The 18,077-nt window shown below is 37.2% G+C and overlaps 1 protein-coding gene across 16 annotated transcripts in view; it reads right to left on the bottom strand.

The window, feature by feature from the left end:
- Positions 1-18,077, bottom strand: part of RIMS1 (regulating synaptic membrane exocytosis 1) — a 317,035-nt gene that overhangs the window by 56,688 nt on the left and 242,270 nt on the right. For 11 of the 16 annotated variants that reach the window (XM_040552091.1, XM_040552071.1, XM_040552073.1 and 8 more), the window contains one exon: positions 11,185-11,351. The exons of the other annotated variants lie outside the window; for them this stretch is intronic. In XM_040552091.1, coding sequence (XP_040408025.1) covers positions 11,185-11,351 — 167 coding nt within the window. The remainder of the gene's footprint in view (positions 1-11,184; positions 11,352-18,077) is intronic. 16 annotated transcript variants of the gene reach the window in all.

The following is an 18,077-nucleotide window of genomic DNA, read 5'->3' as shown; positions in this document are numbered from 1 at the left end:
TAAAAAGGCAGTCAGTCTGCAAAATATAGAGAAATACTTTCAGATACTATGGCAGTGAGCATCCAGAAGCAAGGGTATGTCCAGAATAGACAGTGTTACAGCACTGTGGTGCCAGGGTTGGTGGAAAGATCCCTTCCTTCTCTTCCTACTGTCTAGTTCTACATGAGTTTTATATGCTCTGTTATGGTTTAGGTAACCTGTCCTCAGCTATGTTCTCTAATGAATCTAATATGGACTTTTATTGTTAATTTTCAACAGTTAAACCCATGGAAAGTCTTCAGTCTGTCAGCAGTGCTGGCTACATTATGGATGCTTTGGTGGGCTATCCAGCTACGGGAGAGAGGATGTTTTCCATACTAAAATCAACTAATTAAACTCCCTCAGTAATTAAATATAAAACTAGAAACCACTGAAGTAACTGCACAACAAATGTTGCTTATGACATTTTATAAAAATGATTCTTTACTTGGCCCTAAACATCTTGTTTACAGGAGAAACCTTGACTACAAAGAAACATTCATACACAGGCAAATTGTCAGGAATGTAATTAGTGTCAAAAATATAGCAGTTTTCTTTTGGTCTTTATAACAGTCTTGTTTTATACCAAACTAGAATTCCATTATTGTTTTAGTCATGCTGTACAAAAGCTGAAACAGTCCAATATCTTGGTTCTAATACTGACTTTTAACATTGAATATAGTTTGTTTTTATAAATTACAAATAAGTAATTGTTAAAAAAATATTTGGGAAATCAAAGTAGGTCAGTATTGCCATCTGCTCAGCTTGCTAATACAATACTACAAGAGTCTAATTCCTGAAGCTAATGGGAAAGTGCTTGACAACTCAATGGAAGTGCTTAGTGCAAAGCATAAGTCCAGCCAGCCAGAATAAAACTTGCAAACAAGTGTTTAGCATCCTGATTCAGTAAAACACCAGGCTTGTGCTTGAATGGCTCTCTTTCCAGCAAATCACATCACAGAACAGGCTATGTAGTTCACTGAACCTCTGTACAATTCACTAACCATAACTCTTCATTAGTGGTGGGAGCTCTCATTCCTCCTTCACCGAATCTTCTTGCACATGCAGTCTGTATCTAACTATCCTTCCCTTTCCTGTGCTGCTTTCCCACTGCTGCTTGATAATATTGTGTCACAGAAAAAGCTTTTAATCGTCCCTATTTATTCTCCTCTCCCCACACACAGCTAAGCTTGCAGACATAACAACACTTTTCAAAGGCTCAATTCTCTGAAAATTCCAACCCTCAAATACCCTTCTTAGTCCAAACGCCAACACCATATCTCCGGGTCACACACAGAGTATAACACTGGATTTCTTTTGCAAGTTAGCTAAGTAGAAGAGATGAACCAAACTACAGTGAAGTCTCTCTTAAATTACGTGCATTTTATTTTGGGGGCACAACCAAAAATGACTGAGAGACGTGTCTGCAGACAAAGTTTCCAGAGAAGAATGAAGATCAGCAATAGTTTTTTTCTTGAAGGTGAAGTGGTTTAAGGTAATTATGTCTTATATTTAGATAAAATTATTCCACCAGACTAAGGTGAAAAAAACAGGCCATAGGAAAAGAAAGTAATGCAGTAAATCTCATTAGTAGGCAATAGGGAGCACTGTACATTGTCCTCACTAGCAGGAGGCACATTTCAAGAGAGGCCAACAAAAGAACAAGTACATTTTTTCTGGCTTTACAGAATTTGGTTCCACTCAACATATTATTAAGTGAGAAATTACACAGGATAAACAACTTTGGCCTCTGGAAGCCATGTATCTAATACTAGAGGACTATAATGTAATAGGCAATAGTATAATAAAAGGTAGTTGCTACGTGTTGAAGTTAGAAAATAGATATTTACTCCCTAGGAAGCTGAGACACTTTGCACATTCACAAATATTACATAGCTTTTCAGTTACAGTTTACTGAACTGTAACTCAAATCCTAAGAGTTAATCTTGTAGGATATAGTGTGAAGCTTGAAAGTTGATTCTGAACTTCAATAGCTATGAAAATCAGTATTATTTACTTACTCAAATTAGAAGGAAGAATCACTTATTTCTGATCATGGTTTCATTACTTGTACATTAAAGCACAAAACAAATACGCTACTGCACTATAAATATACAAATTACCGTAGTCAGTGCAGTTCAGCTGCAGTATCTTGTGATTCTCTCTTACAAAGAAGGGATAGCATTTTGCACAACTAGCAGAATATCCATTTTTATACAGAACACTAGTAGTGAGAGCTAGAAACATCTCAAATATCCAGTTTGGCCTGCTATACCCAAACTCTGATCCCTCACATGCTAAACTATACTACTGGATATTTCATTGCAAATTTATTCAGCTCAATCCTTCCTTATTTATATAAGGTGAACTTGCCCTGACACAGGTTTGTATAAGGAACAAGGGATCAAATATATGCAAGGTGCAAAAAATTCTGTGACATTCAACACATTTTCAGAGTTCTCAGATTCTGAAAATTTAGATTGAGTGTGGCAAAGCAAGTAAATCATACAAAGCCAGTATGAAGCTGCCTGTTGTTCCCATTTTTCAGGTGATTTCCTTTTACTAATGAATGTACAGCAGTGTTCTGTTGTTGCCTCTACTAGCTCTGTCTATAATATCAGTAATAATAATCAAAGATTTTACATTTCACTTTTTTTTCTGTATGAGTGAAGAATCTTAAGTATGTTCTGTACACTGTGGCATAAACTCAATATACAGATTTCGATTACTTTTGCAATTAACATGAAATGAATCAGTCTCCATTTTGACACACGCCTCATTTCATCAACTGAAATGCATTAAAAGCCTTTGGTGTATTATGTTTTCCTTCACTGTCATGACACAAAGTTAAACATAGCTGAGCTGGCTATGTGGTGCAGTACTGCTGCATATCAAGTGAATTACTGAGCTGACAAGAGGGTGGGGAAAGGACTGAACTACTTGTTGCACAGGTCACATCACAAACATCTATGATGGCAACAAGCAGCACTACTGGGAAAGCTAAGAGTAGGTCAGACGGCTCTTCAAACTCTCTCTACTCCATTCTCCCTCATCATCATAAATTGTGCTAAATTAGTTCCATATACTATGGGGGTGGATGGAAAACCAACAGGAGAAAATCTATTTCCAGTCCAGGGAGTGCTCTGTAGCTACATCTCTTTGAGATATCTTCTGCAGATCAGCACTGCTGATAGTCCTCAACGAGACAGCAAATCTCCAGTTACTTCATCTGGCTCTACACTACACTAACGACTTTGAGCATTTTATGTAAGAGAACAGCATAATAAGCAGTGTGAAATGAAACTGAACAAAAGGAAGCATCTACATGTACAAATGTTACTAAATAAGAGGGCAATACAAGCACAGAGAAGATGACTGTCAGCACTCCCTGCTTCCCAATGAACTCCAAGCAGAACATCCCCAGATAGTTCTAGCTAGAAGTGGGGAAGGCAGAGGTCTTATTTGAATCACTGGGGAAAATATAGTCTTTGTCTGGTTTAGAGTTTGAGAGCTTATCACCTGATGAGCTTGAAGTAACTGGCTCCACAGTAACTAAAGGACAAAAAGGTACAACAGCAGAAGTACAAGGAATCGTATCCTGTGCAAGGGGGTATCCTGTGGTTACATAAGACTTCCACTCCAGAAATTCAAGTTTCCACGATGGTCACAGTAACTAAGATGTTAAACAGTACTACTGCAGTACTGACCCATGGGGTACACCACCAGTGACTTGCCTCCAGCTGGACTTTGCGTCACAGATCACAACCTTCTGAGCATGGCATTCAGTCAGTTTTTAATCTGCCTCACTGTCCACTTACCCAGGCCGTACTTCTGTCCATAAGGATGTTTTGGAAGAATGTGCTGAAAGACTTACTAAAGAGAAGACAAGGAACAACCATCGTTCTTTTACCCACCAAGCCAGTCAGTTAATGAAAGAAGGCTGTCCATTTGATCAGACATGACTTTCCCTTCATAAATTCATGCTGACTATTCAAAATTAACCTCTTGGTCTGTACATTTAGAAATGATTTCCAGGATTATTTACTCCATCACCTTCCCAGGGGTTGAGGTGAGGTCAACAGGCCTCTTTCTTCCAGTCTTCAAGAACATCCCCTGGTTGCCATGACTTTCCAAAGATTACCAAGTGGCCTTGCAATGGCACTGGTCAGCACCAGCTCATTTATTACTCATGAGTGCACCGTCATGTCCGAAGGATTTGTACATGTTCAGTTTGTTTAAACGTTCCCTGACTTGATCATCTTCTGCTGAGTCCTTGTTCCAGACTTTTCTTGGGCCTTGAAATCTTCAAGGCAAATCTTACCCATGAGACTGAGGTCAAGAAAGCAATGAGTACTTTGGCCTTTTTTGTGTCTATTGTTGTCAGACCACCTGCCACATTCAGTAGCTGTTCCACATTTTCTGAAGTTTTTCTTTTGCTGCTAATGTACTTGTAGAAGTCCTTCTTGCTGTCCCTCCTGACCCTTGCCAGATTTAGCTCCAAGTGGGCTTTAGCTTCTTTAAACCTATCCCTGCATGCTCAGATAGTGCCTCTGTACTCTTTCTGCTTCCACATTTTATATGCTTACTCTGTTTGAATTCCTGCATGTAGGGATGGAACAGTCTTGAGCTTGAAGAAGGTGATCACTGAAAATCAACCAGCCTTCCTAGACCCCTCTGACACTGTATCTATCACATGGGATTCTTCCAAGAAGAGCCCTGAACAGACCAAGACCAGGCCTTCTTTTCTCCTGAAGTCCAGGGTTGTGATAGCAATTTTTGGCTTGCTCCCTTCTCTTATGATCCTGAATTTCACAATCTCACAGTCACTGCAGCCAAGACTGCTCCCAGCCTTGACAGCCCCAACCATTTCTTCTTTGTTTGCAGTTATTGGGCCCAGCAGAGTGTCCCCCTTGTCAGCTTCTCGATCACCTGTGTCAATAAGTTGTCACAAATGCATTCTAGAAACCTCCTAGATTGGTTATGGCCTACTGCGTTGATCATAAAGAAGATCTCTGGATGGTTCGAGTTCCCCAAAAGGACCAGGGCCTATGAACGTGAATCTTCTTTCAGTTGTTGGAAGCCCATTTCAGCTACCACTACTTCTTGATCAAGAAGCCCATAGCAGACACCCACATCATCATCGCATTGGTGGGCCCTCTAACTCCTGACTCATAAGATTCCACCTGGTTCATCACCTATCTCTAGGCAGAAGTTTCTGCATCCTTTCTGCTCTCTCACAAAAATAGCAGCCCCTTTTCCTCCCTGTTCTGGCCTGTTCTTGCATGGATTGCAGCACTCCAGCAGTGAGCTATATCACTACTCCTCTGATCTTGGTGAGATAACCCTGCAGCTGCACAACAGACCTCTAATTCCTCTTGTTCATTCCCCATGTTGCGTGCATGCCACCTGGTTGTGATCTCCCAGAAAAGGTGTGAGAACTTCCCCCCACATGCTGTCCTTTCAGAACCTTCTTATTTGTTTGTATACTCTTGTGGTGGGCTTGTTCCTGCCCTGTTTTGTTGATTATGATGTCACACCTGTCAACATCACTCTGCACCCTTTGCCCGCCAACCCAGAAAATGCTTCTTCACTTGATCAAGTGTCATCATTTCCCTCCCTCATCATTCCTGATTCAAAGGTCAAGTGTACAAGTGCTGAAGTTCTAGTGTACTGAAAGAACAACAGCTATATGGAAGTTTAAACTGGGGATGAACAGGATTATCACAGAGAGCCTGGTAGTATGAACCAAAAAAGTTTTTTTTTTTTCCTATAGCAATGTACTAAGAACATACCTGAATCCCAAGAAATGTATATCAGTTTGTGATAAAAGCCATTCAGTGGCATGGCATAATGTGTGAAATAGATTGGACTGGTTTGAGTTCCAACCTATTATATTTATGCTGTTTCTTTAATAAACTCATTTAAAATATTTTAATTAACCTTAAGCATTTAATTTAACAATGCATGTAAAACTAGATGAAAATATGGCACACACAATTATATTATTATATATCACACATTTATTAAGGCATTAAATATAATTCTTACTAAAGATGTGTTCTTCAAATTTAAAATGAGGAATGACAATGATATTCCTCATGTAGGGACTTTTTGTTTCAAATTCAGGTACACTTAAAATGAGTTATCTAGCCTTCCATAAAATTGGCAGATTTAAGCTAAACATCTTATGGTAGCCAATTTGCTAAATCCTCCAGAATAGAAACCTCCAGCTCACATCCACCGTGTGTGACAGTTCCCTACTTGACATCACTGAAAAGTCCATCTTCAAAGGTATCTTTGAATAAACAGGCTCCTAATGCAAAAAAAAAAAAAAATAACGCTATGACATCATTGGGCATAATTTTTATCCAAGTAGGCAAAAGTCCTTCTTTGTCTGATCAAGTCTACATAGTGCTGATTAGTTGTCATGTATTTAACATGGATCCTTAATTATCAATCTTTTGCGTTAAACTATAGCATACACAGGCACAAAGTACTGCTTGACTGTATTTTAAATTCATAGAGAACATGACTAATGAAAGCAAACCTGCATAAAGGAAGACTGATAACCTGACTTCAGTCATGAAATAAATAGAAAATCCAAATTCTATAGCAAGTGAAATTCACAGGTGTGATTCTGATTCAAGTCAAAAGCCACCTGATATTTGCCTGGACTTTCACTAGAGAACATGATGGTCAACCAGACTTCATAGGACAGTAACAAGAAAGATGTTTGAAATAATTTCATATCCGGACTAATTGATCCGTGCATAGCTGTTCGTTATAGCACCCATCTGAAAATGCTAAACAAATTAGAAATTAAGAAGCTATTTTATATGCTTATATATAGAACTTGCAATAATCATAATTCTCTCTTGCAATGCATTATCAGTGCTAATCAACAAGATCTCCACATTGAAGATTATCTAATGGTATTTCCATGCATGCTATGTAACAGCTTTCTGACAGGTAATTCAATTACAATTATACTGTAGGAATGAAATTATCCATCTACCTTAAAAGGTTTAGATGCAGTCTTGTCATTGATCAACAGACAGAAAAGATTTGCTTTCGCTCTCCCTATGTTACTGACTTCTTCAGGATTCTCAAGTTTTCTAATATTACTAAAATTGCATTTCCGAGTTTTGATCCAACAATCAGCTGGAGTGTTATCTAACTATCCAAATAAGACATACAGTATTTCTGTGTTGTTCGCTTCAATTTGTTTTCCCCTTACTATACAGATAATATTTTATTCTACAATTGATGTGCATAATGAAAAATAATGTTATTGGAATATAATGTAACTGGAGTTACTCATTAAAATTAAAAATTGCTGATCAAACATCAACAGTTACATATTTAGAGCTAACGTGCATACACTTTTGAGCCACAAGATAAAGATGTATTGTCATGTTTTAAAATCTTTACTGTTTGAATAAAAATAAGTAAATATTTATAAATATAGGATAATATAGAACACTGTCCAAAATGACAGAATTCCAAACCTGCAAAATTGAGAGAGGGAGGGATTCATCAGTTCTTCTAGACTGATGGGGAAAAGGCATTAGTTAGCTATTTGAAGGATCTTTTCCTTCCTTAGGACTTGGGAGGAAAGGTCAGGAAACTGTTCATGCTGTCAGAGCTGGTGGATATAAACTGCACTATGACCTGAAACTTCAGTCAGTCTGACATTTAAGAGTAATATTGTACAAAATGACAGCAGAATTATTGCTTTCTTAGTGACAGCCCTAAAGACAGTACCTTGTATTTTCACATGCCTAACAGCTTAATTTATATCCCTTTTCAGAAATGCCATATGAAGGATGATGGGGTTATATCGACTAACAACATTAACTAAAACTACTGCTGTCTCAAAACGAGCTGGTGTATTTCATTCAGAAATTTGACACCACAACTCTAAATATAAATAGCTAACCAATGCTTTTCAGCTCATGTAGGAATGTTAGAGGAGAACAGCTTAACTTCAGGTCACTAATCTAAGAGCTGAAGTACTCTCCGGTCACATTTCTCCATTTAAGGCAGTTACCTCAGCTTGCTGGTGATTAGTTCTAGGATTCATTCTCCTCAACTCAACAGAGAGAGAGATGGAGACACCTTTCCAAAGGTGCATCAGAGCAGGAATCTTGCTCGTGTATTCTGAATTTAGGTATTTTTCTCCTGAATACAAAAGGCACCTAAGGCTACTAGTTGGATGACTTAGTTTAGTGAGATGGCTAAAACTGGGACACCTTGCTAGAGCTTCTACATACTTACTAGGTTCTTCATAGCTCTCATCTCCAGAAGGTATCTGGAGAAAATAACTAGGTTCATGAAATTGGCAGTTCAAAGAACTTCTTGACCTTAAACTTAACATTACACTCACACACTTGCCATGGCCACTGGGCTACACTTCCAAATGAAGATGATGGTGGAAATGTGTTTCAGTAAGATGGAAAACAGGCAGTTAAAAAAATGTTCTTTTCCTTGCCCCTCCTGCTCAACTACCCCATATCCACATGCTTGATATAAGTTAACATCAGGTTCCTTGTAGGCAAAAATAAAATTTGAACTTCAAATTACTAACAAAACTTGAACTTCAAATTTCTAATTCGTTGAATTCAAAGAAACATTAATTAAGAGCAAGAATCCATTTCACTTAATTTTAGATGCCTACAAGTAAACAACCTACCTTAACTAGTCATCTAGGGTTCCTATAATAATTAATGCTAGGAAAGGACAATTCCCCCATCTTTGACATTTATCTGAAGATGAAGGAAACCATCCAAGATGACAGCTGTTTCCTTCCTTTTAATGATAATTCAGAGAAGTTAGATGAATAATTTAATGAATACCTAATCTTAGATGAATTCTATGGTACACATGCAGCTTTTAAGGCTGCAGTTGAACAGGATGAATCTCACTATGAAAAACTCTTTAAAATATAATCAACCCATTCCCCAAATTAACCCTCCACTTCCATGTAATTAGTAAGTAGTGCCAAGAAGTGATTAAGGACTATATGACAGAAGCTACCAGTACAGACACAGGAGGAGAGGAATCTATGTTTGCCTCAGATCATCAGAAAAAAGCCTTTTCTTTTCTTCGGCACCCAACTTCCCTTTATTCCGACCTCGCTTGATGTAAAATTCCTACCATACATCATTTTTGCACATCTCCAAAGACTTTCACCTTTCCGTTGCCACAATATCCAATCATCAAAAGTAACTGTAAACAACTCACATCAAAAATTTTGAACAGCAGATGTTAACCTATTGGATAAAATACTTTCCAACATAACATCAAAATGATTTTAAAATTTATTTCTTTGCATTTAATGGTTGAAATAAGCTAACTGCATTAGACATCTCTCACTTTATGCATACTTTGGGGGAGCAAAACTACAGCAGGCTTAGATGAAAAATAATTAAAATTATTAGTATCTTATGAATTTATTAATTTCTTCCTTATGTTTCTACTGAATGAGCTGCAACGCATATTACTACCATATATTTTATTCACTACGTAAGTACTACCTGAAGTTAAGAGAAAATTAAAGCAAGTAACTATAAAGTGTCTCATGTCTTATGCATGGATTCTCTGGAGAGTATCAGAAAGTGAAACCATCTGAATTCCAACTACATCTCAACTTTAGGAGTTTAGAGTGAAGCTGAACTCTCCCAGCTGGAGCTCCCATTGCAAACACTTGGTTTTGTATACCACCTTGGCCCATTCTGTATCCAATGTGCTCTGCTGCTCGTTAGAATTAAAGAGGCAGAATGAGAAAAAAGGTCTGATCTCAGGTTTCCCCCTTCCCCCATACCAAAAGGTTACAGGTTTTCTTGGGTTGAGACCCTTCTGATATTTATGATCAGACGTTATGAACCCAGGTAACCTTCCTGATAAAATCTTCTCAACACGGAGGTAGTTATGGGTAAAAATCCTATTTTGGTCAAACTGCCAAAAATACTGTAAAAAGACCTAGCTGAGGAAATTCAGTATCTAGAAAATATACGCGTTTTGGAAAAATTAAACCCTCTGTAAGAGACAAGTAGTAAAAAGTTAAGCTACAATGAAATGTAGCATTTAAATACATGATCTGAACTTCAAATGCAACCAACTTCAAATACATTTACAGTTCCACTAACAGTGTTCTGCTGGATTATGGATTTCATTATTAATACAGACGTATTTCACCCATCTAAAACACATTTTAATACACTTGTGAACTTTCTTTAACAATAAAACAAGGTGGAGCTAGTTCATACACAGAGCCCACTTTCTGACTTTCCCTAACATCCCTTCCCATTTCGTGAACAGATTAAAAAGCTGAATTTTTTGAATGGTGAGTCTGTCTAGAAATGTTCCAATGTACTTAATGATGCCATCCAGACTTTCAGCAGACTGATTTTCTCCATCGGGATAATTTTATTTTTTTTATTTTTTACAGTTCCTAATTCATATCCTGACTTCTAGCACCTACAGTCATATTTTTCAGAGTACAGACATTGGTAGATGTTATCATAGACACAAAGCCAATCCTACAGCCATTATTGCTGGTGGGAGTTTTATCAAGTTAAACGAAGACAGGATCCTGTTTGTACATTTTTTAAAAAGCCCTAAACAGAAAAGTAGCTTATTATCAAGGATGAAAAAGATTTGATTATTGATAATGTACCTATTTTAAAGCAGAGATATAAAGTTACTATAGAAAAACTTGTTTCAAAGCCAGTAAGTCATCATGGATGAAAACAGCAAAACAAAAGTAGGCAGGTATGGGGATAGACACATAGATGGAAAGAAAAACAAAGCCTATATGAAATCAAATTCTTTATATGACAAAACTACCAACATTTCTGCTGTAATATCTTATTGGTGTATATATTACACTGATTCATAACCAGCAATGAGATAGTGTGTGTTCAAGTCCCACTTGCCACAAATACATCACCTCATGGGAACTTCTGTTTTCTGTTTTAGACACTTAAGTGCAAAAAAGTATCGTTATCTTAGGCTAGCAATGGAAGACAGCTTATATGTACACAGACAACATTTCCCAAGTACTTCTATGGCTGTGGTCACTTAATTTCAATAATTTCTAGTTGTATTTTGGCACCTACACAAAACAGGGGGTGTGATACAATTGAAGCTGCACTGAGAACTCACCTGATTCTGCCCCGAGGGCGTTCAGATTGCTCTGACATAAAACTTGTGCTGCTGAGGCGTGAGGCACTGCTGGTTCGGGAAATGGCTGACACATCACTGACATCACTATCTGATGATTTGGCAGAGACGTTATCACAACTTCTGTACTGATCTGTTTGTATGTTATACTAGAGATCAAGAAAAGAAAGGGTGAGGAGTCTCATCAAAACACAGTGCATATACCGAGACAACAAATGACCTAAGTATGACAATTCTCTACAGCTGCTTTTGGATCTAACAAAATTTAATGAACTTCAGAGGAATATTTATATTAAATAATGTTTTCATGTCTACTAAAGAGATCAAAAGCGGTAGTTATGTAATAAGTCAGATACTTGAAATAAATTACAGCATTGGACTTTAAATAGGCTGCTGGATCTTTAGTACTCTCAAACTATAATAATTAAATATTTATGCAGTGGATACAAGCAGGTGGCACTAGGGGTTGCTTTCAATACTTATCAGAAAAGGAAAAAGGTGTATTTACTACGTCAAAATATCTCTTTGTATTATGATACTTGAGAACTAGTCGTGAAGAAAGCAAACAACAAAAATAATATTTTTTCTCAAGCAGATCAGTTCCCTGATCTGGTCGCACTTGTGCACAAGTGTGAGAACTAGCAGAGGACCTGGCAGGAAGAGCATGTGGAGAAGGGTAGAAACTAGTACACTTTCGTGGACACCAGAAGCTTAGGTTAGTTAAACCCTACTGCAACACCGTATCTATTGCGTAACACTCAAATTACCCACATCACCAGTTAGACATATATAAAAAAAAAAGCTTCAGTCCTAATAATGTCACACTTACCTAAATTGCCAGGTTCCCAAAACTAAAATTCACTATCATTAGAGAGAAAGGGACCCTCAGCTGGGAAGGGACTGAAACAGTGCCATACTTTCCAGGGCATGATATGTGAAAACTATGAACATGTGGCAACATAAGGCAGTTTTTGACGTGACGCTCTAGGGAGTTCATTTTCTGGATCCATGCTCTGTAAAACTGCAGTAAGTTTTATGTAAAAGTTTATGTGCAACTTATAGACAAAGCTGTGACCACTTGTGAATAACCTCAGCTGAACTAGGCACTGGCTTTCAGGCAGAGCCAATTGGCAAAAAGCATGACTTAAAAAGCCCGGCAAACACGAGCTCAGGTGAATATACACCTAATACAGATGAATGTATCACCTTCAAGCCGTGAAACACAGTTTCCTGATTTCCCTATCCTCTACAAGAGGCATACATTTTATTTTTTTTTTTGACTTCTTACTCCCTACCTACTCCTTTCCAGTACATTTTGACAATCAGCTAACTCAGTGACGTCAGATAACCTCCCCTGAGGTTAGCACTATCCTGAGTGCTAACTTTAAGAGAGTGAAAGAAGGGCTGGGAGGATGACAGGGAAAAAAAAATGGAGGAAAAAGAAAAAAAGAAACATGACCTTGTATAGCTTTATCCCCTTCTTTCTTACAGATTCCCTGGTGAAAGAGCACAGGCTACTTGTGAATTTCAACATCAGCTGAGATAGTTTGTTCTGTTCCTAGTTAACTTTTTTTTTTTTTTTTGGCAGAAAATTCATATAAATAACTTGTACTGCTGTCACTCAAAGTTTTAATTCCTGTGAAAGATTATTTTCTTTTCTTTCAAATAATATGAACGATCAGGGGAGGAAGGGGGGGAGAAACAGTTTAACAAAATAAAAGCAATTTTGAAGTTAGCTTTTTTTCCCTTTCAGAGACAGAGTGCTCTTAAGTCAGTGAATATTAAGAGAAGAATACTTTATGGTTGAAATACACTTGAACTTGTCATTCAGAGAAGAGTCACAAGCCAAGATCCACTTATTTGATATTTCCATTAGAGAAAAGCCTGCAGGTTTCCAGTTGGGACCAAAAATAAAATAATAATGTCCCACTCATCTAGAGTCCTACTGCTCTTCAGCATAACTGTGTATATTTGTAATACATTTCTCTGTCATGTTACATTTAAATATTACACAAAAATCATTCTGAAGCTTCAAAGTTAAGTAACTTTTCAGTGCAATCACTTCTCTTTCAACTCTATGTCTTAGGCAGTTAAAGTTTATGTAACATTTCCATTCCAGAGTGCACTATTTATCTCATTTGGAACACTGCTGAAGTTTGCAGCTGGCTTCAAATTCCCATACTATCTGCACTGTTTGTCTGCTTCTGTATTACAAAGACAGATTTTTTTTCAGTGTAACTGTCTGAAATATAAACATTTGAAATGTAGTTCTTCCATTCACTTTACCACCTATGGAGTCACTGCTTCTGCATAAGCAATAGGTGAAAAAAGGGGTATGATGCACTGCAGACGTGTTGACACCAGTGAAAAGAGCACAGACAAATAAAAAGTGTACTTCGTGGATACTTATAAAAAAGACAGAGAGTGACATTTTGCTCAATCAGATGACAGGACAAGGGGGAATGGTTTTAAACTAAAAGAAGGGATATTTAGATTAGATGTTAGGAGGAAATTCTTCACTCAGAGGATGGTGAGGCACTGGGAAAGGTTGCCCAGAGAGGTTGTGGTGCCCCATCCCTGGAGGTGTTCAAGACCAGATTGCCCAGGGCCTCATCCAACCCGATCTAGTGGGAGGTGTCCCTGGTCACAGCAGGGGAGTTGGAAGTAGGTGATCTTTAAGGTCCCTTCCAACCCAAACCATTCTGTGATTCCATTCTATGATGATACTTTCACAGTTCCTTAATGACTAACAGCATTAGCAGTTTTACTGATTATAAGGCATTACAGAAGTAATTTAATAATCCATTATATTATTTTCCATATTATTAAGATTTTATATTTCTAGATCTTTCACCTCAGCCTGTGGTGAATAGAATATTTCAGAGCTTTGAAACTGAAGAAGTGCCCTCTCCTTTACAGCAAAAGCCTCAGGTGACTAACCTCTGAAAATACATGCCTCATTATGTGCTTTGAATAATAGAATTAAATAAGAAAATGAAATGGGGATTAAAATGAGGAAATTAAAATGAGGAAAGAAATACAGACCAGAACCATTAAGGGCTAGGTTCACTGAGGAACTTACTCAAGTCTTGAGATCATAGCTGCCTTTGAGTCACCTTACTCTAACAAGGAATTTTGTCAGGAAACACTGAATTATGGCACAAAGCACCTTGAGTTTTATGACTATTGGCGCAGGGTTCCTCCAAACGGTGCTGGGATTCAGTGCCTGGCACCTTGGCCCTGTTTGTGACTCCTACCAGCACCTGTACAGCAAAAATGAGCAAGTCATCCAATGGAAAAGTTGTGGTGAAGCCCAGGAGTCAAATGAAAAGATCTTACAGAATTTTCTGAAACCGTATCTACCTTGGAGTGACTGTAGTGTCAATACGATACACAGTAAATATTTTTCACTTGAATGTTGATGAAGGGAGATCAAAAGAATATACCTATAATATCAACCTCCAAGAGGATTCCTTTCTATGCATAGCTCTAGGTGCCTTGCCCAGCATCACATACTTTGGTAGTGGTATCCTATCATACTGTCTCCTATAAAGCCTACCCTTGTAGACTAACTATCAAGTTAAATCCAGAGTGCCAGTAACCTAACACTTTCTTTTTATGCTAAATGCTTTCCAGTCAATCACATATAGAGTTAACTGAGTTGGTAGTGCATCTAAATATAGAATGCTGTCCTTTTAAGTAGGCACTACAGTGCTTTGATCAGTGACTCTCTTGAATAAACAGATCTTAAAAAAAATAATAAATGTGTTGCACATTCTCTGGAAAGCTGGAACAGCTGTAGCATGGTATTTGTGTTCTGTGTGTGGCATTTATAATGAAAACTTACTGACTTTTTAATTAAGAGCATAATTAAGATATTCTGTCATTTACATCTGTGCAAATGCAGAATTATGCCACCAAAGTGTTTTGATTCTCACAAACACTCAAACAGCAAATATATATAACAGTGATAGTAGCCACTACACCCTTACCAATGTACAAGGAAGGAAGGAAAACAGATATTTAAAGTCCTTCTTTAAACCCTTTTGCCAAATCCAGAGTTGTTTGTTTGTTTGTTTTTCCACTTGGCTTTTTAGGGTGTAAGAGTTTTAGATGAATTATGGAGTTCTTTCACTGAAACTGAAGGAAATAAGTATGTGAGGTCTTTGAGAATCTTAAAACAATTAGAGTACAAGAGACATCAAGACCTATACACATGCTGTACAGCAGTTAACTTTTTCAAAATCCATTAACAGATGTTTAAAACCCTAATGTTTAAAAATGTTTACTCACTAACTGCTTGAAAAACTAGTCCGTGGCTACTGAGACTACAAATATTAAGAAACTGAGTGGGAGAAATTGCAAAAATTGAAGAAATGAACCAGATAGATTGGAAATTGTGAAGGCCATGGGGAAACCTCTGGGGAAAAAAAATAATTTTTTTTCAATACAAGAGGAAACAAATTTAAATTTAAGAGATTAATTTTGTACACATGTAATTCACTACTGCAACGAAGCTCCAGTCCTTACAGATGAAAAAATTTTGAAAGGTTTGAAGTAGTTTGGGTGTAATATACCATGCATATATGCAAATGCTAAAATAGAGGAAGGATTGAATCCATGTGAGCCAATTGCTCTGAAAAGCTGAAGAGAATATATTCTCAGTGTACAACACAGTGTAATTTCTCTAAGAAATATAAATATATATTTTCTGAAGAAATAGGCAAAGGGAGGAAAAAAAGGGAGGAAAGAAAGGGAGTAAAGAAAGAAGTATTTATTTTAAAGAGGAACAAATTCTGCTTTATTTAACAGCTACTTAATATTTCTTTCTCACTATTCTAAAATGTCTATTAGACCACTGAACAATTTTTCTTCTTAAATTAAAGTAAGTCTTGCTCCTGCAAAGACTTTTCACCGATTTTGGCACCAGAAATTAGATATAGCCTTAAGTGCTTTCACTCATTAGCTTTACTGCATCACCTGCCATGACTTAACCACATTTTCATTAGAACTGTCTCATCTTCATCTGTCTGGTCTATTTTTTCTTGATTCCTTCAACATCTTCTGAGGATAAAGAAAGATAGCAGCACTAGGCTTGCTTTAACAACATATTCATCAAAGTGACTACTATCACCATAGCAATATGAAGCAAACAGCTACATCACTGAATATAGTACAGAGTGTTAGAATGTGCTAATATAATTTGTTCTCAGCAGTTAACAATTTATTATAGATTGGCTCATCGTGCTACAAAAGATGATGTAGAAAATACATAAGAAGTTAAAGATTTTTGTATTTAAAGTCCAAAAAAAGTAACTCATTCTCTTTAATACTTTTTTAGCAAGGAGCACATATCTGTCAGAACACAACGTACCACCAAAATACTTTTCTTATAACAATGGACAGAGAAATTGCTTCCTCAAAGTTTTAGTCATAGATTTAAAAAAAAAAAATCCGAATAAAAAATATTTCAGAGTTCTTTCCGTCTAGTACCCATCATGCTGAAATTTCAATTTTGATTTCATTTCCACATACATTTAAAAACTAAAGTTAATAACAGAAACTGCTAGACACAGAAAGACAAGGGAAATTGATAAAATTGCAGTTTGATGTTTTCCAACCATTTAACCAAACATCAGATTTACATTAGTCTTAGTCAGAGAAGCATATTGAGGAACAAAAACAATATTTATGAGGAGCATAAATAATATTTATGATAAATATTAAAAAGAGAGTCAGGATTTTAAAAAAGCATCTCATAATGGAAAAATATGAAATTTGAACCAATCCGTAAGCACAAAAAATCCAAATCAGAAATCTGGCCTTTTATTTAGGAAATACCCTAATTACTATGCAAACTCTGGCTTCTGACTAGTATCACAGAATGGTCAAGGTTGAAGGGACTTCTGGAAGTCATCTGGTCCAACCCCCCTAGCTCAAGCAGGGCCACCTAGAGAAGGCTGCCCATCCCAATTTTTTGTGTGGAATTAATACCTGGCAATTTGGTAATTGAGGACTTACAGCCTATTTCTCTTCCCTTTGAGAATTGTTTTATTTATTTAAGTCGTATGTTCACAGTGAGGTGGTCTCAAAGAAAGAAACATCCTCATTAAAATTGTCCCTATATTTAACCATAACAAGCCCTTCAACAATTTTTTCAAATCCGTTAGATGGTACAAGGTAGATGCCTAATTGCCTACCACCCATTCCTAAGTGAATTTCTGATTTTTCTGTACTGCTGAGTACCTTGCATTATCCATTATTTCAACTTGGGCCTCCAGGAGCATCAAGTCTGTGAAACAAAGAGAAGTGGTACTGAAGGGGAAAGGACAAAAAGCCTGGTTCTGCACTACTAATAAATGCCAGGAGCATCCTGATGTCCTCAGCTGTTGAGAGACAGACAGTTTGATGTTTTCTGTGTGGCACTGGTTCACAAATGGAAAGATCATCTCTTTTAAAATGTAATACAAGTTTTTAGCTCTTACTGATATGAACAGCTTCATGGAAATGTGTCTCTTAAGGCACGAAAGTCTAAATTTATAAAAGCTGTAATTTTCTTCCAACTACTACTATTCTGAGACCTTATTTTTAATTCATAGTTGTTGAACATGTCCTTGAATTTTTTGCATTCGAACTTTTACATTCACAGTGCCATCCCGTGGTGGCTCGTTGTAAACACCCCACGATGTTGTAGGCCTCCACGGCAGTGGAAGAACAGCACTGCAGGAACACTTCCCTCACAACCACCTGACGGCTGTTTTTGTTTTTGCTCTTAGACTACATAAAAGCAGTGCTGCATCTCTAAAAAGGAAACAAAATCTAAGCAAACATTGCCCATGCACATTACTCCTGCAGATGTTCCCCCTTTCTTAGGC

This window comes from Cygnus olor, chromosome 3 (assembly GCF_009769625.2).
Source record: "Cygnus olor isolate bCygOlo1 chromosome 3, bCygOlo1.pri.v2, whole genome shotgun sequence".
NCBI classification, from domain to species: domain Eukaryota; kingdom Metazoa; phylum Chordata; class Aves; order Anseriformes; family Anatidae; genus Cygnus; species Cygnus olor.
The sequence above is the reverse complement of the archived record's forward strand: the minus strand, read 5'-3'. Positions and strand labels throughout refer to the sequence as shown.